This window comes from Hetaerina americana, unplaced genomic scaffold (genome assembly GCF_022747635.1).
Source record: "Hetaerina americana unplaced genomic scaffold, ioHetAmer1.1.p SCAF_5, whole genome shotgun sequence".
Taxonomy (NCBI): Eukaryota; Metazoa; Arthropoda; class Insecta; order Odonata; family Calopterygidae; genus Hetaerina; species Hetaerina americana.
The window spans coordinates 31,623,068-31,648,004 of NW_027287095.1; the positions used below are offsets into that span (position 1 = coordinate 31,623,068).

At 40.1% G+C, this 24,937-nt stretch overlaps 1 protein-coding gene across 1 annotated transcript in view; it reads right to left on the minus strand.

Moving 5' to 3' along the window:
• LOC139693878 (nucleoredoxin-like) overlaps positions 1 to 24,937 on the minus strand; it is a 74,150-nt gene that overhangs the window by 27,761 nt on the left and 21,452 nt on the right. Inside the window, exon 2 of the mRNA XM_071592194.1 lies at positions 1,028 to 1,128. Within this exon, the coding sequence (XP_071448295.1) occupies positions 1,028 to 1,128 (101 nt within the window). The remainder of the gene's footprint in view (positions 1 to 1,027; positions 1,129 to 24,937) is intronic.

The window sequence follows — 24,937 nt, forward strand, 5'->3', positions numbered from 1 at the left end:
TATACGCCCACTTCCTCGTTTATTTTCCTATCCGTCCACTTCACCTTCTCCATCGTTCTCCTCATCTCCAAGTCAAAATTCTCCAATCTACGTCTATCCTCCTGCTTCAATGATCATGCTTCCATGCCGTACAAATCTACGCTCCGTATCAAAGTTTTAATGAGCCTTTTCTTAATATCCTTACTCTCTGACTCTGTCATCAACTCCCTCCTCCTTGTGAAAGCTTCTTTGCCTATTGCAATTCTTTGCCTTAATTCCCTACTACTTTGACCATTTTGGTCCAAAACCCTTCCGAGATAGATAAACTGTTCCACCTCATCAGCCAACGTAACTGATTTTACGCATTCCCAGCCGACTTTCATACCCATCTCTAGTTCTTCCCATGCCATTTTAATAATTTTCTCTACATATACGTTGAACAGCACCGTGGATAATGGACAACCCTGCCAAACACCTCTTCCTTACACTGGCCATCCGGGCTATGTCAGAAAGAAGTGTAATACAGGGTTGTCCATCATCACCGGTGCTGTTCAACGCATATGTGGAGGAAATATATGCAATGCTTTCGTAAATTACTTATAATTAAATCACTTTACACTCATTCAAGTTTCCTAACAAATCAAAATGGTCCTTTCAACTAAGTATATCTTGGCAGAAACCAGCCTCCTAATCGTAGCTTGGTTTGCAAATGAGGGTAAGATCCACAGCATATGAAATAACCCATTCAGGTAATTTGGCTAAATACCTTACCTGGAAATGACTTGGGCAATTCTTCCCCCGGAAACCAATATACTCTATTTTTTGAGCCCTGAAACTTTCTGGGAAACCACAAGTTACACAATAAAAGCAACTCCCTCCCCTTTCCACCTCGAATGACTGATATCGCACGCCGCAAGGTTTATTGACTGCTAGAAGCTCCGTCCTCACCTGTCAAATTGTGCTTAGGGGTGAAAAATTTGGTTGGATGGATCTACCATTTCAGTGTGCTTAGTTTAAGGGTGCGCCGCAAGAGGGCACAGGGACTCACCTGTCCGAGCTGATGAATGTGACCTCAAACTTGTGTCCTCTCTCCCTTATTCGGCGGTAGGTTTCGGCCAGCTGCGGGGTGAACGCCTTGCACGGTGGGCACTGAAAAAAGAGAAGGATAGAGAACCTTCAGTAAACTGCGAAGGTGAGCGTCCGTTTACTTCCACCCAGAGTGGGACGCTAAAGCCGGATGGGTTATTGCTCACGACACCGATATCCGGCTAATGGAACTCACACGAGTCTCCATTCATTCATTCTTCCGTTGGAAAGCGGTTTCTCTCCGTTAGACGGAACCTCCTATTCAGCAGGTCGCCCTGGCAACAAGCAGCATTTTCCCTAAGAACATTACCGAATTCATTCCTGCCACAAGCGTACTGTGTTTAATCCAATACTTCCATGGTCACATAACACGGGATCCATTTTAAGGTTACGTGGAAGGAGGCTATCGGACACCATCCTGTTAAAACTATTACTAACCACTTCAATGACTACACTAAGAATACAAATAAAGAATCCCATTAAAAAGTAATGCGACTAAGTCATCAATCAAATAGTATTCCACCTATGCAGGACGGAGAATTCACAATTGAATGAGACCTACAAATTTACACGATATCCCACCACCTGGCCCAAGGGTGTGTGGCTGGGGGCGTTAGGACGACTTAAGTGAGTAGACAGATTATGTAACTTGCATGTTCCCAACTGTTTTCGTCAGTGTTTATCCATTTCTCTCTTAGTGTTTCCACCTTAAGTTGTTGTCGCAAATAGTTCACGGGAAAAACCACTACTTGAATCAATTCGTCCGGCAGTCTTATTCCGGCAATCTCTCTTATGTGCGTGACAATCTTCTGTCCTCCTTGAGTGATTGGTGGTTTGAAACATATCTTCGGTGCGGATGCAAAACCAGACGATTGGTACCCTGTAAATAAGTGTTAATATCGCTCTGAGTCCCCGCATATCTTAAGGTTCCCATCCCAGGTCTTGTAGTAAATGCTTGACACTTCGGGTTCTTCCGTACGAACTTCATCAATTCAAACTCATTTCCGTAAGCCAATCTCCATTTTTCTTCATACTAAGTGGCACCCGTATTCGCGATTGTGCACAATAGGCTTCTTTGGCATTTCAAGCAATATTCACCTAGTAATTGGGCGCGCTCGCGGAGGGACTGTGAATTGTACCAATGAGCAAGACTCGACACAGCCTTATATTTTATGATGATCTACGGAAGAAAGAACGGACAGAAATACTTTCGGAGGAAAAGAATACTTTAATAATTTATTTATTTTACATTATTATACGTTGAGAGATATCATATGTAGGCAGATAAAAGTGAGGATTGGGAGAGGGGGACTGCCTGTACTTAAAGTTGCAGAAGCCACCGCCAAATGCACTGAATGAGCGGGGGGGCGTCAGTCGAGGCGTCCGTCCCTTGATGCTATTGTTCAAACGCGCTAAAACTTCGAAACGTTCGTGAAAGAACCTCGTGACTTTCCTTAGTCCGAGATCATCCGGAGGGATTTCAAACTCAACCCTCCCATACGTCCTAAGGGGGGGGAGAAGGGAGGGTCTTTGTCCTGGTGGGGAAGGCGACAAAATGCGTGGCCGAGCGCGTTTTTGAGTTCGAGCAAAAGGACATGGAAAGGGGGAGGGGACGAGATAAATAAGAGAGGGAGAGCTGTGGCCCTGGGCACGCTGTTAGCCCTCTCCTACCCTCTCCCTTCGCAGTACTCCTAAGGACGGAGATGTTTATTCAAGGAATGAAGGGGTGGAGGGAGGAGGGTAGGGCAAAAGGGAAAAGGGCTTGAAGCTATGACTCAACCGAGGGAGAAGAGGGTCGCCGGCCCCTTCCCCGTGGTAAGCCCCCGACCCACCCTCCTCTGGGACTGAGACAATGCAAACACTGTTTGCTTAGTAGTATGGAGTACCACTTGTTTTTTTTTATGTTCGCGTTTGACGCCTAATAGGGTTACACACCGTGTGACATGGAGGTGAGGAGGGGGGGTAAATGGTGTCCACTGCGAAAGCATGCTAAATTAAACACGTTCCGCAAATAATTCCCCAGGAGCAAGAACTATTCCGGAGTTATCTACGATGACCAGAAGTGTGGCACGGAGAAATTTTCGGTACTTTTAAATTATCATCTGTTATTAATATCATTCTAATTTTTATACAACCTCACTGAAAATATCTTAGATAGATTTGAATGCCACACTTCTCCACGTGTTCAATTGGGCTATAAAGAATGTTAAATAGTTACAAGCTTGTATTTTCGTTATAAATGTGTTTACTTCTCGTAAATGTGAACGGTATCACACCTAAAATAGTTAAATTTTACACCTACAGAATTAACTTTTCACTGCAAATCTTGCTGCTACACCTCTGGTTCACAGTAATATTTTATTGATTGGCTCCGAAAAATTCCATTTTCGTTGATGAGAACTTAAGAAAACACCATAAATCTAGAAAAGAGATCACGCGGAACAAAAAAATCTGTAGCTTATTGGAACGAAAAGGAGCATATTCATGGAAAGAGGGAAAATTAATTTGTGCCTACTTTTGCTCCACTAATAGTTAAAAATGACAAACTTAAATGTTTCCCACAGTTTACTGAAATACTACAGCCGTATTTGGACTCCAGACAGTCGGTATTAACGAAAAAAGTGAAATTAATGGCGGAATCAATAAAGTTAGTACACTTCAAATTGGAATTATTGCGCCATGTAAGTAGGAGTGTTATTCTTATTTCAATTATATTGCTTGTGCTAAATTTACTGAGTATTAACCAGAAAATTTCACAACAAAAATTACCCGTTACCTCATTATTTCTTTCGATGCCAATATAACCAACACAATGACCAAATTTCTGAAAATTCTTTAAAAGGGCATTTCATTATGGAAAAGAAATTAATGCCAAGAGGAATTACTATTAATAATTAATAATATATCAAGGAATTAATTTGAAAGTTGTAATTATCATCGCCCGTGACGATGCTAAATATGTTTTCGTCGGTCGATTGGGTATAATAATAGATAATACAATAAGAAACCCATTAGGAAATAAATAATATTACTCAACTACAGGCGTGGCGTGTATACTTTCTTATTTTACAGCCTGCCATGAAGTTTGGACCCCTATAATTTTGAATACAGAGAGCATTTGTGGCAAAACTGTGATTGAATAGCATTGAGCGGTCGGCTGAAAGCCAACCAGCCGTTAGACGTCTTTTTAAATTACGTGTTTTAACCCATACACATGTACTTTTCATGGAAGCGAACTATTCAAGGAATGACAATGGATGTCGTCAGCTTGACTTGATGTTAAAAGTTTCTCTTGGAATCGAACAGTCCAATAGCCAGACGGCGGCGATCCAAGCTCTCCTAACTGGGCTGGCCAGTTTGTATACCGGGCTATGAAGACTTGAACTTGTACCCTCGTAGGAACCTCATTTAAAATTCAATCAAAACGAAGGGGCGGGATTGGAGATGGTGCAAGTTAAGCCAACCCCGTACCTTGGTGACTGATACGTACAGATGCATCCGAAGCACATCATTAACTAGTTATACCCATCCCCCTTATATAGTTTTTGGGGGTTGGAAGCTTAGAAGAGTTCAGCCCGATCCTAAGTCACCAGCACCGGACCGGTTATCCTACACCTGAGGGGGCATTATCCTGTTATTCTGACATATGAAACCGTATCGTTGTCCAGCTGTAAGAAATATAATTTGTTTGGTTGACTATCTTAATCATAATAAGTGTAAAGACTTGATTCTTCAGCTTTTCAACCGTATTATGATAATCTAATTATGAGGTATTTTTGCATTTAGGTACTTGATGTGATTAATTTTAATTTGGTATGCTTCAATATTATTGTATACTGATGAAATTAATTAGAGTTAAATTTTATTTCATTTAAAGGTAATTTAGAATGAAAGCCAGCCACCGTGAGAATTTTTCAGTAAATCGTTGAGAGTAACAGTCTTAGAGTATAGGTTAGAAGAGTCTCTTAAATGATTTTTTTAAGAGCCAGTGTAATGCGACTGAACAACGCCATGCAGTAGTCCACTTGTAGAGGTATCCGTGAGAAATTTGGACCAGTTAGATAATGTGAAGCCATCGAGTAAAGAAACCTACTCTATGCAACAATTTCAGAGCGTAAAAATCATTCGCCTTGACTGGGACTCGAACCCAGATCCCTCAATATCCGGTCGAGTGCTTTAGCCACTTAAGCTACCGAGGCGTCCTCTTAAACTCTGAATGATTTTTACGCTCTGAAATTGTTGCATTGAAATGCACATTAGCGGATGACTCCGTTAAAAGTTACTGTTGCGGCATCTCCCGCAGTTTCTTTGGAAATCTACTCTATCTTATAAACTCTTGACTAATTTGAGGAACTCATAGCAAACTTGTGTAAACATAGAGAATTTATGCGGTTTGAATTAAAGGATTCTTTTATTAAAAAAACATCTATTTTGATTCACATCCTCACTCTTTTTCTTTAGATAATTGGAGGAGGAAATCTGCACAAAACCCTAATTCTAAGAAGGTATTAACAAAATATACCCACTTATACTGAGGTAAAAACACTAAGTATTTAGAAAAAAAATTTATTTCACGACCAAAGTATTGATTTGAAAAATGTTTTTTCAAAGGTCATTTTATCATGAAGCCAATCAGAGTCATATTCAGGGTAAATGCAAAGTGCTATTTCCTCTGAGTAAACCGTCATTAGAGTGTACGATAAGATAATAAATACGCATCGCACTTATTTTTGCGAATTAAGCGATTTCACTAGAAGACGCATATCCCTTAGAATGATAGAGTGTAATGATTATACACTGCGTAGTGTCAAATTTCCCGAGGGGAGGTCGCAAAAGTTAAAAAAAGACCAAAACTACCTCCATTGGAAATCCACGACGAACATTACTTGTGGAAATTTAAATTCTATAAACTGAAGAGGGCATAAAAAACAAGCGGCAAGCTGAAAAATGACCTGATAATTGGTTACTGCGTTGCATGTGAGTCCGCCCTTTTTAGTGGGTTTCCGTGTTTGTCTTCATAGTCTAGTAATTGGAGTAGTCGCTAGCAGCATAAAGATTGTAATGTATATAACGAATATTCAATGAATGGTTTGTTTGGTCGCCTTCTTTTCGCTTGACCTTTCGGTGGATCACGGGGTGCCATGTGTTCGTGGAAGTATTGGAATAGATTTAGCATGCTTGATGAGCTAACACTCTCTACCACACATCCTTGCGACGATTTTCAGGGTTTACAGACATAGATGGAAAGGAACTCAAAGAGACTGCCATTTCAATGAGCTTCGGAAGAGAATTTGGAAATTATGCTGCTACGGGCTCAGAAGGGGAAAAGTCGAAAAGATACGAAATGCAGACTACTTGAAACCGCAAATCAAGGGAAAAGTTGAAGGAATACCGTCAAGTTGAAGTCCTAAACCATGGAGGAAAAAAATGGAATTACATTTTTGAAAGAGAAGACGAGTACAGGAGACCTGAAGAAAAGGAGGCTATTAAAGGATAATAAATGAAATTAATCGGGAAGTAAGAAAGGCCGGGTTGTACGGTCAAAAATAAATGCTGGCTTATGTAAAGACTGAAGATTGGGAGGGCTGTATTATCTTGGGTTAGATCTCGTTCGTCGTTTCCAGTATTCGGGAAACACGAGAGAATAGGGTCTTCAAAATCTACGTTTTGCGGAAGCTTTCGCAGTAATAACTATTGCTAGCAGTCAATAGTAGTGGGAAATCACTTCAAGGAACGAAATGCAGGAAGTAACACAATGTGGAACGAAAACATGAAATTATGATCACAGATAATATATAATTAATGAATTGAAAGGACGTTAGTATCAATTATTCAATTCAAGGAAACTCAGTAGTAGAAGAATTTAGGAAGGAATCGACGTTGATAAAGACAAAAAGTACGACACTCTGCTAAGACAGTGCAAATTTTGTACAGCAGTGTTCGATATGTAGCTTAAGTGTCTTCAATATAAAATGCCATTTAATGGGATCCTCATTTTTCTTTATAATACCGTGGTAATTCGTTATTAACATCAGAAAATGATGTAATTCTACTACTAGCCGAAGGTTCCACTGCACTTTATTGAGGAATCAGGAATTTCTACGTCTATAAACCTGATTACATCAATGACAATTGTTTTTAAGGGGGTAAAGAGATCATTCCATAATTAATTGAGCCATTTTCCAATTAAGTCCATAAAATTAGATTTGTGTGCTATCAGTCTGGGAGTGTTTTGTTGACCTGGCTTCCCTCCCAAGGATACCTTCAGGAATTCACTTAAAAGGGAACGCCACGAGGCGACGGTGGTGCTTTGAACGTGGGTGGTGGAACAGGGTGCGGGAGAGGTAATGGAGGGGGGAGGGTGGTCTATCGCGCGGGGGATGCGGTATAAAGGCAGACTGAGGGGGTGACTTCGGGTGGGGTGAACGGAGACCGGAATGCGTGGACGGTTCCGAAAGGGTGTTGGAGGGGGAGGAGGAAGATGAGGTTGGGGGGGATGTTTTGATCCATTGAAGGAAGGGGTGCAGAGACCACCAGGGGAGCGCAGTTGCTAGGGAAACGACAGCGGGGGTGTTACAGGGACGCAACAGGGGGGATAGGGAGGAAGACGTGCGCTTGGAGATTCCCTCACCCGCCCGCCGTTTAACTCTCCCTCGTTGAGATCTTTTGTCCCAGGGTGCGTTTGATTAGACGGTGGCCTTGGCACGATTTGCGCTTGCTTTTGCACTTGACCTGAGGATCCCTTTTCCGCTTACGTCTGGAAACTTCCTTCTCCAAAAAAAATTAATCGACAAATTTAAATACTTCTCTATTTGATTAATTTTCGACCAAATCAAGAATCGATGAATTCGCCATCCAAAAACCTATTAATTATTCCCTTTTCAGGCATACAACATTACAGAACATTAAGAATATCATCTTTTACAATAGAATATCAAGATATAAAAATAATTTTACATGTGAAGATCAAACTATAAGTATTTTTTTAACTAAAATGCCTTCAAAATACCGAGAGATTGGCTGATAGCTTAAAAATAATATGAAATAATGCATTAGGGCATAAATAATGTACATTGATGCGTTATCAACTCATTTCATTTCGAAATTTCGGCATTTGAGGATTGGAAAGAATTCCATTTTGGCTTCCGAGGTGTATGCCCTAATGTTCGTCTATATCAGAAATAAAGTCTGCAAAACATAGGTACATACATCACTTTGACTTTCGATTCGTAAATAAAAACACACGTGGATTTCATAATTATTCACCCCTGAAGGACGAAGTGTCAACTTATTACATGTCTTTTGACGTCCATTGGAAGGTATACGTTGCACCCTTCAAGATAGATGTATTTTTTTTATTACACATAGACCCCCTGTCAATGATTTATTTTTGATTTCTTCGATGCTTCATAATTCCATAACCCGTCGTGATGTTCAAAATCCCCATTCTCTTCCTTCCTGATTATCGAATATTCTTTGATTCTGGTTTAAAATACATGAAAATATCTTGAATTTTTTTTGTTTATAATGTTAATTCCCCCTCTTGTTGCAGCAGGTTCCCACAAAAGATGTATATGTGGTAGTCACAAAACGCCCCATTCGCGTCAAAAGCGGTGCCCTACCAAGATACTAGGTATAAGTAGGCTTCTTCCACGAAGCTATTAGAAGCAGTTAAGGCAAGCTCCCGATGGTCATACGTTCTACGTACTGCTCTTCTAAAATGCCCTGCCTTATACTAAACTGAATATCCTAAAATCCGATTATATAATTAATCCTTTTTTAGGCATGCGAGCTTTCTACCTCCCTTAATGTTATCCACATGCCTATTCTTTTCCTCTCTCTCTCTTACTGCTCACCTAACATTCACCCCTATTTTGCAGTCCTCAGCATCCCATTGCATCTTAGTGTATCCTACATCCACCTGACATCTTCGAATTTCTCCCTACAACCGTCTCATCCTCAGCCATACCTAGGTCATCGTTTGTTTTACCTTCCGTCGATTTTATTTTCTCCATTTGCCTCCAAACCCACATCTCAAAACCCTGCTTTCTACTTTAACCCTAATGGTTCAACGACCGAGTTTCCGAACCATGCAAAACTACGCGACATATTAAATTTGTAATAGAAATACTTCTAGATTATAATATCATTATGTCACAAGCGTATTCATGTGTTATATTATTATGTCAATGAGCGAAACTCATCCAAAGATAATCCGGAATTTTGATCAAAATTCTACTTAACCCACTGATGTGGTAAGGGGCTGCCGTAATTACGCGTGTCGCGACCATGATCGGTATAGTTGTAATGAAAATATCATCGGTTCCTGACTGTTTTACCACCCCAGGGACTATCTCCGAGTCACATATGGCACGGAATCAACTTCTTATTGGGCAGGCACCCGTGTGTTGTTACCAGCGAGGTTGGGGGTGCGCTCGTGGCCAAAGGGGATACACGATATCGATTCTCATGGACACATTTTGCCCACGTGGAGGGAGGGAAGCAAAAGAAGTACGCAGAAGCACGGCATAGCCCGAATGAAAAAATCCTCGACTGCACGACGCTTGTTGGACGCTCTTAGACAGAGGAAACTGTTTCGGGCGTGGTTTGATTAGGCATCTTCTTTCTGTTCATGAAAATAAACCTTAAAATCTTACAGAGCTAATTTTTTTAACATAAATAACACTAGCCTGAATGATGCAAAGGCGCAAACGCAATGTATTTCACAAAATAATATGCATAGGAAATTAAAATTTTGTCTTTCAAAGTTTTTTCTTTATTTTGTATAGTTTTATGTACATTGTTATCATAAATAGATCTATATTTGATTTATCTTACCCATATATATTTTGACTCAAAATTGAGAAAATCTTAATTTTTGATATTTCATGCATGATTTGTAACCACCCTTTAACACATGCCCTGGCAGTTACTTGCAAGATATCGTGAAGAAAAATAGATCTATTCTAAACACATAGTTCTAATTAGCATAATGCTTAATATTTCCCCAGGACTGGTCATTGAAGAAAGAGTATGAAACTAGATTTGAGGCTTTCTAGATGTGGGAAGGGAGAAGATTGGAAAACGTAAAATGAGCAGTAGGGAAACAAACGAAGAATTATCAGGCTTGGTGGAAGAGGAAATAATGTTTCAGAAGAAATTTGAAGATATAATGTGGATACAGAAGGCATTGAGAAAGAATGGGATGTTGACGACAATGAGATGCTGAAAAAGCTAGACTGCTTGGTAATCCAGGAATGGTTTGGAAATGTACGTTATGAAGGGTTTTAGAAATTATGGGGGACTAAAACATGCACAGAGTTTAGAATAATAACAATGGTTTTGGTTGCTGGGTTCATGAAAACCTACTTTGACTCATATATTACTAAAAATTGCGTATACTGCCGCTATTTAAGTGACAGAGTGTTGTGTAATGATACCATATGCACCTTACCCGGGTTAAACTTAAACTATTTTGTTAACGTGCTTATTAAAGGTTAAGGCTTGCCCGTTATGGGATCGAAAAAGTTCCACCATCTGTCAACATTTCACCTTGGAAAAACACGGATTGGTGAGACAAAAGACGGAAATTAATGAGAATGAGTATATTCCGAAGCACTTGGTTTGTTTTGACTTCTTAGTTTCTCAAAAAATCATCTGAAAAATGATTTGTCCTTTAATGACATTGAAAGCGCGAAAATTTCGTTTTTGCTTGCCTCGATTTGGCCAAGATTTGTTTTGGGTGCAATTTCTTTTTCATGGTAAAACTGGTCATTCTCAAGGTTTCATAAAATATTCATGTTTGATTGGCGTGAAGGTAAATGAGAAATTTATTTTTCATGACTCTATACATCCGAGCCGAGATACATCATCCCATTCGTTACGTTTTAATGGACTAGCTACAAAGCTACTTTGAATCGAGACACTTCATTAATTATGTAGCTTACATTCAACTGTTTCCTCTTAATCATGCAGTTTAAATTCAAATGTTTCATCTTAGTCATATAATTTACATTAAACTATTTCATCAATAATAGCAATATATTTTTAATCAAAGTTTGGTATTTTTTATTATTAGGTAATCTACCGGTTAAGGTAGGTTTTGGATGGACACAACTACCAAATAAATTTCTCCAAGCAAAACACAACCCAACATCCTCTTCTACTACAAGTCCCTCTTTATTTCTGTGTATTCACTTCCTCCCGCCATCCCGTCCAACATCCCCATCCTATTCCTGCCCTCCCCCAACCAAGCTATGTGATTTCTCGGGGACCAGATCTTCCTGGGAAACCATAACCGGCACAGGGAAAGGAACTCGCCCCCCTACCTTGATGTGTGAACGTCACATGCCGTTGGGCTTAGTACTGAGCGAACTCTGCCATTACCCACCAAGCCGACCTGCGGATTGATTACTGTGTTTATGGTAAGTTTGGTAGAGCAGAAATTAAATGCTGGTACTATGTTTATTTTTAGTTCCTGCCCTATCTTGTTCATTGAATAATGGATTGTTTTGCTTCACTGTACATTACTGCTGCTTCATTATAATTGTACATCCAGTCGAGTGCACTAACGAGGCGATATCCATACTTTCCAAACACCCATTAATTCTCAATTCCTGCATTTTTCATTGCATCATTTTTTCATCATAATTTCCCGCAAGTAAATCATCTAATGTCGTGAGTGCGTCCGGTATTCTTATGTGGCCAGCTGACGAAACGTCCTCTGGATTAATCTATGAATTCGCTTTTGTCATTGCCCAGAACCTCAACACGAGTTCCCTTCTCCTCCTTCAAGATGTGGAATTTCGTGCTTTAAAAACAACGCCTCTAGTTCAGGCTGTGCTATCGAAGGAAAATACTTCGAATTATTTCACTTCCCCTACACCAGTGAAATCTCTCAGGAATAATTAATAAGTAAGGCTAATTTTTTCCAAACCCCCTTACAAAGTACGTTAACCGGAACTATGAATGCAACATAACCAGTCTTGAAGGTATGAAATGGTACCGTGAAAAAACTCCTGACAGACATTAAGGGCAGTGTTTCTCGGTCAGAACATATAAAAAAAGAAATGGGTAACTATTAAGTAGCAACGGACAAATTCCATTCATTGCATTCTTGAGAGCTTTATCCTTAAGAGCTCAGTAGAATTAGATGTGGCGGGTATTGGGCGGGAACAATAACATATTATTTATTTGAAGTATGTATTTTGACCAGTTGTTCGCCTATACATTGCTTCCAGGTGAATGGCATTGTTTTACCCTTTGAACAAATACACTGGTATGGTAGCGACAAATATGATTTGTAATAATTTTCATTTCCAATTAAGGGGAATAGTATCAGAAAAATAGATTTATTTCAGATTTTGATACAATAACCCAAAATTCTTCATTAGTAATGAATAGTTTCAGGCGTAATTTCGTGGAATTGTTTCATAATGAATGACGTTAACAAAAATTGTAAATCCACATGGAAAATAAACTTTATTGTGACCTAGGTTTTTGTTTTAACATTATTCTTCATTAGTACATCCATTGAGCGTCCACATACTTTGTACAGCGGCTTTTCCACGACTCGAAGGCTACCTGGTTGGCGGATGGTCCTTAAGGATACACGTGTAAGCTTCTTTGACGGTTCTTAAGGACCCATGTTGGTGTAATTTGAGGGAAGATTTCACTTTTTGGAATAGGAAATAGTCTGCTGGTGCCAAGTCGGGACTGTAAGGGGGTTGGGGAATCGTCACAATGCTGTTTTTCGTCGGATAGTAGGTTACCTTTGAACGTCAAGAGCTCAAGATCTTTGGGACGAGTTAAGCGCAGATCTTTCGCACCGCCAAATTTTCAGTAAAAATTCTATGCACTGTCATCTAATCAGTGCCAACACGGTCTGCGATCATGCGCACACTTAACCAACGGTCTGAATTCAGCACTTCGCGCACACGTTGCACGTTGTCGTCGGTTCTCGGCGTCAGCGGCCGCCCAGCAAGTATTCTCAATGTAGGGGTTCTAGTAAGGACCTATTAGGGAATATCGAACACCACAGCGTCGCCTCTTAGAAACAGTTTTTCACGCGTATAATTTGAGAAACGCGGGTGGTGCTTCTACAAACATTAGCAACCAGCCATGAATATGGAATTCACACGGGCCCCTAATATTTACTGTGTAATCAACAAACGTCCAACTATGGGGATTTATACAAATAATTGATAAAATATCAATGCGGTCTTTTAAGATACCGTTACTTCATTTTTGAACGGAGTAATTGCGAGCTTTAACCGCGAAACGGCAATGTAGGCAGTGGGAATAAACCCACACAGCAGCAAATTGAGTAAAACAACTAAAATTGAGGCCCAAAAACAAACTCGAATGTAAATGAACGCACGCAAACAAGTGGAAATTTTCCTCAAAAATGGTCTGGGTTGTATCAGAGAAATAAACCCTTTATCAATCTCTCTATTAAATATGATAATTTATCGACTAATTTTTCTTCATGCATACATACATGAATTTTGCATTTTTATGCACGTGCGCATACATTCATGGCGAAATTATAAAGAGTGCAGGAAAAACTAAAATTCCTAATTTAGAAATCTGGAAACAATTATGTGGAAGTATCATTTATTTAATAATAAACAATAAATACTCCCACACATAGTCCTTGTCTGAAATGAGTGATATGATTAAAAGTAACTCAAAAATGGCTCTGTAATATTCTTGAAAAGTAATTAAAAGTTGAGAACGCGAATTTATTATAGGGTATAATGGAACAATTGACAAGTACCTTGCTAATATGGTGACAGATTTACCTCTAAGTTGACGACAAAAAAGCTCGTCTTCATCGCGCGCCGATTATCTCTTCCAATCGAGCCAACCTTACTCTTTACTCCGAAGATCTTATCTGAATTGTTAAAACCTCTACAAACATTTACGATATTTCGTCACTTTTCAACAATGCATACTTGCTGAATCTAATTTATTTCTGGGATTTCATGCCACGCCCACGGATATGTCCAGTATATTTAGACTGTCGTTGTTTATTGCGAAAATGAAGGATTACCTCCATGTTTCCAAAATATTATCCCTGCAACCTATATGTAAATTATATCCATCTGCAACCTTAAATCATTAAATAATATCTGAGGTTGACGGAAGGAAATGCAAAGCGGGAAGAGTCGACGATCCAAACAACAGCCGGTGGCCTTCTTCATCAACTAAAATACAGCTCCGAAGGGTGCCTTCAAGTTTAGAATACACCCTCGTGTATATTCCATACTCGGGCAGTTACCAGGGTCGTGTTTGGGCGACGGAATCTCGTCGCTGATTGGCCGGGGACGCTTAGATTCTAAAGGGTCCCACTCATCGGGGAAAGTGTGAGGAAGAATATTGCGAGACTAACTGCTTCAGGCAGGAATGGTGGGCGGGGATGGAGGTAGTAGGCTTGGCGGGAAGACATTTAAGAGGGGGGGAGGGGAAGTGCAATGAGAGGAAATGTGTGTGGCAGGTGGCGCAATCTTGGACCCAGTGGTGGAAAATGGAAAGGGTGTGGGGGGGATGGGAATGGGTTGGTGCGGGAGGTAGTGGGGAAAAGGGGGACATTGTTGGGGGAGGTAGGGCTGAGTCTCCTAGTGAGGGGCGGGAGGGGGAGAAGCGGTGGGAGGAGGTGAGTGCTTGGAGGTTTCGTTGGACCCCCGTGAGCCAGTGCGCATGGTGTGAGGTTGGGTGCAAGTTTGTGTGCGTGCGCACGAGCGTGTGTGTGCGTGAGTGCACGTATGTGGGAGCGGGGGAAATATCAAATGGGATCGGCGAAGCAATTTCTGTGTAATGAATCCCATTCCTTTCCCTTCATTCCGTGTCCCCTTCCTCCCAAAGATCCTATGCCTCACCGCACCCCGTCCCACCCCTCAAAACGACGTTTATTCCGTTCCTCCCTCCTACCCTACCTCGCCCCATTTCACCCAAGTCCCCTTATTCACCCCCCCCCCACCCACACACATACACATACATTAGGGCGCCCTATTTGCAAACCGCCCTCTCGTCCAAATCCACCCCTTCGATATGGGGGGGGGGGGGGACCGTCCTCCGACGGTGGCAGACAGTAAGGATTATAATCCGGGGACCTCTTCGAGGAAGGAGCGAGGTTAGCATCCATCGGGTGCCCGCGTTGTCCAATCCACAAAGACCCGATATATCGAGGGAAGAGGACCACGGGAGGGAGGTGCTACGGCGAAGGATTAGGGGGATTGGAAGGGTGGGTCGTGGAAGGGTTAACTGTCCCCGAAACATGACGTGGGATATTTATTTATAAACTGAAGAGATCTTGCGGACTCACCACTAAACTCCAAAGAATACGCGAGGAATGAAATGGATGAATAAATAGGAGAGAAGCAGACACGTGAATACTTGGGCCATATCTAAATAAAATCATTCAGACATGAGCTAGAAGACCTCATGAAATTGGAACACCCGTTAAAAAAGTATTGGGAGGTATGCTTGAAACAGGACTATTTTCACCTCCTAACGACTTTCCATCCGACCTGAGACAAATGATGAATTAAAATTGCAATGACGTCAAATTAGAGTGAAATCTTAATAAGGAGGAAAATGGAACTCTCAGGTGGTAGTAAATAATGATAAAATTTCCTCGAAGATGAAAGGCGAGTTCATATTGATGATTTCTAGAAGTGTATATGTATTGTGTATACATGGAAGTTCCTCAACTTTTGGTAGCATATCCATCGAAACGTGTATGATTTTTTCGATGTTAAGCACCAATGTTAAAGGATTTAAAATTAGTTTAACAATAATTGCACGGATAAAATCAGCACTATTTTTATATATAACATGTAATCTAAGAATATAACTTTATGAAATTTACCATTTCAGTGCTGAAACCTAAGGGAGAAAATCACGTTTTTTCGATAGGTAGGTATCAAAGCATCACTAACTACATCACTTGTATGTTACCTGGATCGCCTGTACCTGAAAATATTATTCCATGCTAAATGCACAGTGATACGAGTACTTCAAGTTTACACCAATCTTAATTCTAAAGACATTTTTAACTTTTTTATCTGGATTTTTTAATATCTGTTTTATCGTTGCTGGTTATGTAGCGAATGAAGAATGGCAGGGAAGCGTGACTGAATGTTTAAAGCTTTCTGCTACTGATGGCCGTAGGATAGGTTCGTGGAAGAGGATTAAAATCTAAAATCTTTAGTTTCCTTATTTAATATCAATCAGCAATAAGGAAATTGTAATGTTTGGCAAAAGTCGTTACTCGACACATTAAGAAACGTAAATACTCAACTTTATTCAATGTGAGTAAAATACTTGCGCTAATTTCAGTTTTTAACTTGCTAACGTAAGAGATAGGGCCTTCGGTAGAGAAAGAAAATGGATGTCATAGCGGTGTGCGGGATGTTTTGCGCTTAATGCCTTGTTAAGGTCGATATCGCGAGGAGATCATGATGAAGGTAATTACGGTAAAAACATTCCTGGTCCGGTAATTAGGTCGAGCTCACGAAATGAAGATTCAAGATTGCTCCGAAATATATCACTGCCGAAAAACAATGAAAAAAAACTATTCCATTTTTATCTTCTCACGAGAAAGGTGGAAAGAGAGAGAGAGAGAGAGAGAGAGAGAGAGAGAGGAAATGATCAAGCACGCTAAATTCGCGTATATCCCCACGGATGGTGTTATTAAAACCTCTCTCTGAAATGCATTACACCTCTCTTCTCGACCGCTTTTCAGCTCACAGAAGAATAAATCTTTTCCTTTTTGGAGGAAGAGCGAGCGAAATCTCCAGCGCGCATTTCATTTTGCACTCATTACCATTCATCACACCGCCTCACTCCCTCTCTCTCCACCTTTCTTCCTGGCCCTCATCTTAATTTTTCTTCCTTTTCCATTCCTTGCACTCACAACCCCCTCCTCCTTTTCCCCCTTACCTCGGCTCCTTAAACCTCAACTTATCCTTCTTCCCCCATCCATCTCACCACTCCAACCTTATATCCCACGCCCCCATACCTCGACCGGGTTTTCCATGCTTTCCCCACGACTACTCTTCTCCTTCCCCTCAACTCCCCGGCTTCGAAGGGTATCCCTTAATCCCCAGGGGAAAAAAAGAGCATACGACACCGCGAAAGTAAGGCGAAATCGTTTTGGAATACCAAGACTCGATCTAATTCTACAATGTAGCAAAAACCGACCTAATTTCAAAATCTCAAGAATGACTTCGAATATTCCACCAATTTACTGTTTTGAAAATCACGTGTTCATTTTTACAGGCATTAGCTATTGTGTACCTTCGCAAAATCGTAAAAAATTAGAAAATTTTAATATTAATTATGCCAAGGAGACTGCATTAGAAAAACAAAAAAAAACATCCTCAGCAGGATTTCAAATCCTAAGATCGCTTTACTGTAGAACTCCATTCCTCCCTTTTTAGGGTTTATTCTCTCACTTCCTGATAACTTTTCGTCTATTTGTTCAATGTAATTTCTCTTTGGATTTCTCGTGGGAGTCTCCCTTCAATTTTCCCTCCTATTTTGTTTCTAACTAATCCTTTTTGCCTCAAAGTGTGTCCAATCGGTGTATGAGTTGTTCACTTTTTCCGAAGAGTTCTCCATATGGTCATTTCTTCGTTCTTCACTTTTCGTGTCAATTCAATATCCAGCATTCTCCTCCAGCACCATATTTCAAAGGCTTCATATTCTTCGCTTGTTCACTACTCCAATGTTTAATTTCTCTGATCCGTAGAGTTTTACATTCCATATGAAGATTTTGACGAACTTCCTTCCTGATTTACAACCTGAGGTTCTCTTAACATGGTTGTTGCCTGTTCTTCATGAGCACTTAAGGACATCTTGGGGGTTTTATATAGTTACATTTCAGATTTTTGACTTCATTTCCAAGTGCGATCACCGCCAAATCTTAAATGAGAGGACTGATGGGCACTTTCACCTCCCGCCGCCATAAAGCATTTCCCCTTTTTTTACTCCCAATAAAATCGTCACTGAAACACATTTCCTTTTATTTAATAATAGGTCCCTGGATTAGATTTCTTGACATTTTACTGCACACGGAAACTTTTATGGGTAGTTTGCTCAATTTTAACATACCATTAAGGCTTTTTTTTATTAAAATTTGTTCATAATTGAGCTGTATCGACATATTTCTCTGTTATTTTAAACACATTGTAAAGTCACAGTCAAATTTTGCTTCAAAAAGGGGTGTGAGTAACTCTGTTTAAAACGGGCAGGATGTTCATGAAATCTAAAGCTTTACCTCAATAAAAATGCTAAACTTTTTTCATCTACATCTACATAATACCCCGCAAGCCGCCGCAAGGGCGTGTGGCGGGGGGTGTTTTTTTTTTTAATATTTGTTTTCATGATTGGAAATCAAAACTTTTCACAAATCGATGACGAATAACACTGTCGTTTAAATGCCTGTGGTCATTTATTATTCGCGAATTATTTACTTACGAATATATTCTCAATTGATATCACGAAGATTTCCGTTTGCTGCTACATGAACTACAGTCATGTGAAATGACAAAAAACATTAAATGGAATCGCAATTTTCTCTGAAGTAAAAATTGACAAAATCAAGTCCGAACTTGTGGAATTACCCCGCGGGGTCTCTTAATGTAGCGCGATGGACTCCTATTATTTATTTCTCATTTACATTAGTGACAAAAGTTTAAAATATTCAGCTAAATTAGCGTCTCTAATGATACGGTCAACTACTGTAAGGTTAGAAATGAGAGGGACTAAGAGACAGTTTCATGCAATCTTAAAAATATCACTGCAAGGAGTTAAGAACGGTGTCTCCAGTTATATCTGATAAAATCCTAATTAATGCTCCTCTGAGAAGAGAAATCTCATCACGGATACACTTATAGATTTGTAGGGATAGATGTTGGTACAAAAGGAAGTTGCTATAATAACGGGGTAAGGAAAGAAGTTGTTACAATACGTTGAAAGAGATTTTCCTCACCCTATTTGACTGAAATAACCCCAGATACCCTGGGTATTTCAAGGAATATTATTCAACAGAATAATGTAATATATTCGTTTTATAAAACTAGACCTTTCCTCGTTACCTTGAGGTATAATTATGCTTAAAGTACATATATTTTAAATTTCTCTTCTCTAAGGGGAAATTACATAGACGGCTGATTCGCAAGAGTTTGGAATTTTTTAATGACTTTCTTACTATAGAGCTGATATGATATATTGATTATTAGATACCAAAGGATATTTTTTTTATATTTTCATAAGGTAAGAGGTTTAAAACCTTTCAAACTGACTTTCATGAAATACAGTATGAAACTTGATATTTACGAGCAATAAATATTGCTTCCTTCCTAAAAACAAAAGTTGTGTAGCGTCGGTTATTTAAATTTAAAATAAGCCGTTGTTATCACACTATTTTACAAATTCTTTGTAGGAACTGGAAGTAATATACTTGATTAGTACCATCAAACACACTGCTGAAACATTTTAAAGTGATATACCTGTACATTGATACATAAATCTAACGAAAAGAGTATTTTTACCCTTGGAATCCTAGTTTCCAACCCCTAAACAATTTTAATAAAATCGACTTCATTAGACAACTAGTGAAGAAATACCGGGAAAAAGATGAAAGGCACTGATATTTCACTCTATTTAGACCCCACTTTAGATATCCCTGGCGGACTGGGATCCTTGGAAAAAACATTTAGTTTCTGAATTTTAAGAAAAAAGCCCAAAAGATTCTATCTGATTCATTATAAAATAGTTAATATCGAATAAAAAGCTTCAGGCCATTATTTGACAAACTAAAATGAGAAATACTAGAAACACGAGGATTACATGCTATTTCACTGCGTAAATACATATCGTCGGAGCTGAGCGCGGTCACCTAAAGGTAAAATTCAAACACCACATTGCATTGCCAGGCCAAACCACCTTAAATTAAGAGGAAACCATTTCTGTAAAAACTGAGACCCATTTTTCTCATCCAAAATTATTGATCATAAACGAAATATCCAGCTGAAAACGATACTATACTATAAAGTGGCCATTACAACGTTCGAAAATATAACATTACCTAAAGTTGATAAAATTTCATGACAAAATCTAAAATCCCCGCGATAACCTAGCTTCATCCTGCCGCGTCTGTGAAAGCTTGCGAATTTTCCTCTAGGTGTATAAATACATGCTGACCGTTTTTGCTATCGGTCCGCTGTCCTCTCCGAACGGATAACAGAATTTAAGAAGTTTAGTCAGCGTATCTGGATGAGATACCTCTACACGGAGTGCGCCTTAAGGGTCCTTCCACTCCAGACATCCAAACCTACCGTCCTACCCTCAAGGGAAAAGCACAACTTCACCAGCCCGTAGTCCTCGCACGCAAAATGCTCAGGGTGAACGCACTCCAGTGAACACCCAACTCCCCCACCCACCCACCCGCCTTCCGCCTCCTCAATCTCCTTCCCCACAGCATCTCCGGAGGGGGAGAGAGGGGCCTTATTAAATTACTTCCTTATCCGCCATTTTTCGGACCCGCGATCTTTTCCGCCTCGATTCCTTTGGAGAAGGTTGAGCGGCGTTGTGCTCAGAAACCACCCCCGTTCCCACCCTCCTCCTTCCCTTCATGAAACCCCCCCTACCCATCACCCCCTTTCCTCCTCTACCGTTTCCTCCCGATCTTCTCTCATTTCCTTCACCACGGTGTTTCATTTCCTCTCCACCCTTCTCCCCTCCCCCACACACACACGACTCCTTATTCCGCCTTATTGGCTCCTCCAAATCCTCTACCCTCCCCCGCCACCTTTATTCTCCCCTTCCATCCGGGTTCCTCGAAGAGGACCCACCCACACACCTGGGTCGTTAGCGGGGGTTGCAAGAGGTGCTGAGGGGACGGGCGGGTGGAGTTCCAGCCTGTGGCCACCCCTACCCGCAGACACGCTTCCTCTCGTTCTCACACCATCGCATCTTCAGCATTTCGGGCTCTAACGCAATTTCGTTCACTGTGCGAAAACCTCCGGGTGAAATATATAGTCTATATAGTCCCGCGTTGGAGAGAGGCTTTGGGGGGGGGGGGGGGCGCGAAAGAAACCGAAGACATTATGAAAAAACGAGATGAGAATAGGGAGATTGCAAGCTTTCAGAAATCATAATCTGGATGGGATTGACGAAAATTAAGTGTAAGGGTATTATCCGCGCGGGGAAATTAGATAAGTTTTCCTTGATGAGACACTATAGTCTTTGCTCCGTAATTCGTCATTGGGAATAAATCCCATTCGGATTCGCATGAGACGGTTTCCATCTACTATTCAAAATGGAGACTTTCATCGGATTCACTTCTATTCAGTATCGATACTATCTTCAATTAGCTTCACTTACCATTCACAATATGCGGATAACGCCGCGAAGGCTAATCTTATACTGGGGGACGGATTAACTTTCGTTGTGTGTTTAACATAATTAACAATACATAACTGTAATTAGTCAGGTTAGTAATTTGATTGCCCCGATAATTTAGGTTTCTTTGCACTGTACGGATAATCAAATCCTGCCGTTTACATAATTTTATAAAAACTATTTCCGAAAATGGAGTTGGAATTAACGAGTTTAACTATTGCTGACGAACTCCCTCTCCAACGAACTGCTATAGTCAGCTTTTTTCACGGTGGGGAAATCTTAAAATAGCTACTAAACCAAAGATAGATGAAATTAGCGGCAACACAGATAATTCTCTGTTCACAATACTTGCAGTAGATCATAATAACTAAAAGAGTGAGTGAAGGCACAATAGTTGAGGAATTAGAGGCAAGGAAATTAAAGAAATGAAGAGGTTGGCTGAGAATAAAACCGGGTGTACAGCTACAGGATAGCAATTTCTTCAGGTAAAGATTTATAAAGCCATTCTACCGTGAAGACTACTTAAGATTATTTTTATAAAACTATGCAAGAGCGGTTTAATGAATGGAATAACGCATTCAACAAAAACTGAACTCAACAGGAATCTATACAATGGTGATAACTCATGTGAACATGTAAAATTGTCATGGCAATCTATGATTAACCATTACATTTAAAGCATCAGGACATTTTCTGCAGATAAATATTCTATGACTCCCAATTTCTAGTTAATTAACTTTCCTGAAATACACATTGCTCCGCTTTCATTTCTCTCGGCGAGCTTAACATCTGTATATGACGCCTCACCTTCCCTCACGGTCTCATTATCTAATGACAAAATTCCCACCAAGTTTAAGCATTATAGCCCGCCCGCCCGCGGATGTTAGACATGGCGCACTCGCTTGCAATGAATGTTAGCCTTTTATCAGGTCGTAAACCTGTCGTGCACATACGACAAATACTTTTTCAAAGGCGACTTTTATTTCTTGGAGTGGTATTTCCCGGTGACGACACGTTGCACTGACATTTCTGCGGATATGTTTCGCCTCGCTGGTCTTATTCTTCCCTCTACCCCCACTAGCTTCATCCAATTTTTTCCGTCGCTATCTCTATATTCACCTCCTATATATCTCCTGTCACTATCGCAATACGGCCTCAACTCACTCTCTCTCTCTACTTTATGTCATTGACTACGTGCCTCTGGCTCTTCATGAGCGACATAATTACCGAGGCGTTGGAAATATGTAGTTGGTCGTTACTGCTCCGAGATGTTCTTCTTGAGTCAATATCGCATTTATGGCTTCCCATGAATTTTCGTTATTTTGTTCCAAATCATCTAAAACTACACGTGGGCGCGTGGAGGTGGGTGTTATAGCACTAGCCATACATTTCATACTATTTATTAATGTATGCACTTGAATATATAACGGCTCATTTAAAAAAATCATTCGCATACATTAATGCACATCTACAGTATATTATACATCATGTAATAGTTGACTAAACCATTTAATTATGGTATTTAAGTAAATATTCGGGTTTTTGAGTGGCATTTTATTATTTTAGCGTATCTTGCGAGGGGAGAACGAATGCTTGAATCTGTTGGTGACGATTCTCATATCTCTTGGTTTAACCAACTGGTCGACCTTATCATTACAATTTGGTGCCATAAAAATTCCCTCAGAAGACTTGGATGCCCTGTACCTTTCTAAAAGTGTTACTCTTTATGAGCCTCATAAAGAGTAACACTTTTAGCCCAATTCATCCAACGTACCTGCCACGATTACCCTTTTTTCGTAGCAACACATCTGGTGAATTTTCTCTGAACCTTTTCCAATTCCTGAATTAACGCGCTCTCCCATGGATGCAAAATACTAACAGCGCATTCCAAGAGGTGCCTCACAAGTTCAAAGTCTCTCCCTTGCTTTTTTGCTGAATTTTCCTACAACTTGTCGAATGAATTCAAGTTTCTTCAAGGTGGCTTCACAAGTTTTCCTCACGGGCTCGCCCAATGAGAGATTTGTTTGTTAGGGTGACGCCTAAGTACCCTATTTGTTGTGAGTTTCGCATTTCAACTACGTCAATTTTGAATGCGGATTTAAGTTTCCCTTTTGTTTTCGTCCTAAATTTCATTGTTGTACATTTTTTGAAGATTTGATTCTAATTGTGATTCCTTCCTTGCATCAATCCGAAATTTTGTAAATAAAGTAGTTCTAGATCGAATAGCGGCATTTTCGGTCGATAGTTCACCGTGTATTTCGCAAATAAGCTTATGGTACTACTTACATGGAAAGCCATATCGTTGATGTAGATTAAGAAGAGTAGGGGGTCTAAAACACTTCTCCGCTGCTTGCCGAAAGTTGCAACTACCTCTTCCAGCTGACGCTGTCTATTGCTCCCTTTTCTTTGAGGAACAATGGAAAATCTGTAATCCAGTTAAATCCAGTACATCTTCGTTTAAATCGTAATTTACTAGGGGAAACAATGCTCTAAGAGAATAAAAGTGTAACTAGCTAACTAGAATTTGAGTTGACCGCACAATTCGTTCCACTGGATTAGGAAGCAAATTATGGGAAATCCGTTCTTCTCATACAACTGTTGCCATTCTATATCGTGGTCATGACGTGGAGAGAGGAGAAATAGAGCCAAGTACGAGTAATTCACAGCAGGTTAATTGAAAGTTCTCACATTACGGGGCGCTGAAGGATCAAGGGATCTAGCGATGTGGCAAACTGAACGCAGAGGAGGGAGGGGGGAAGATTGCCTTCCCGTGATCGGATCCTTATTTCTACATAATTCTGAAAGTGATTTGGTCTAAGGAAGATGGAAGCAAGAGCGCTACGGACGGTTATTCATCACCTCCGTTCCATTACCTTACGACGATATAGGTAAGTACATACTCATATATTTCATTTCAAAGAATGCCAAAGTAAATGCAAGGCTTGACTCATAAGCGAATTTCGGTAACCAATCGTGTTTTAAATATGTGAGTTGTCCATATAACGTAAGAAACATATTTGATTAGGGAACTTAGCTATCCTTCAACGAATCGAGTGATGGCGTCAGTGCTTACTTTCAAATTCCTGCAATTATTTTACACCTACATAGTACTTCGCTAAGCGTCGCAAGGATGTGCGGTAGGACACCCGCCATGTTACTACTAGAATGAGGAAGAAAAGAAAACAGAATTGACAAGATAAGAAAGGTAGATGCTATAATTGACTATCATCTACTGTTGTTACAATGCAGTTAAATATTTGATCCACATTATATTACATCCAACGGCTAACTCAATGGCTTATCTACATAATTAACTGTTGTTTTAAAAAAATTGCTCAAAATGAAACACATTGATTACATCCAAGGCCATGCACTTAATCAATGCATCTTAAAACGATTTATTGCATCGATAAATGTACATAATTCAATTGAAAAATAGTTCTCTCTATTTAGTATGCAT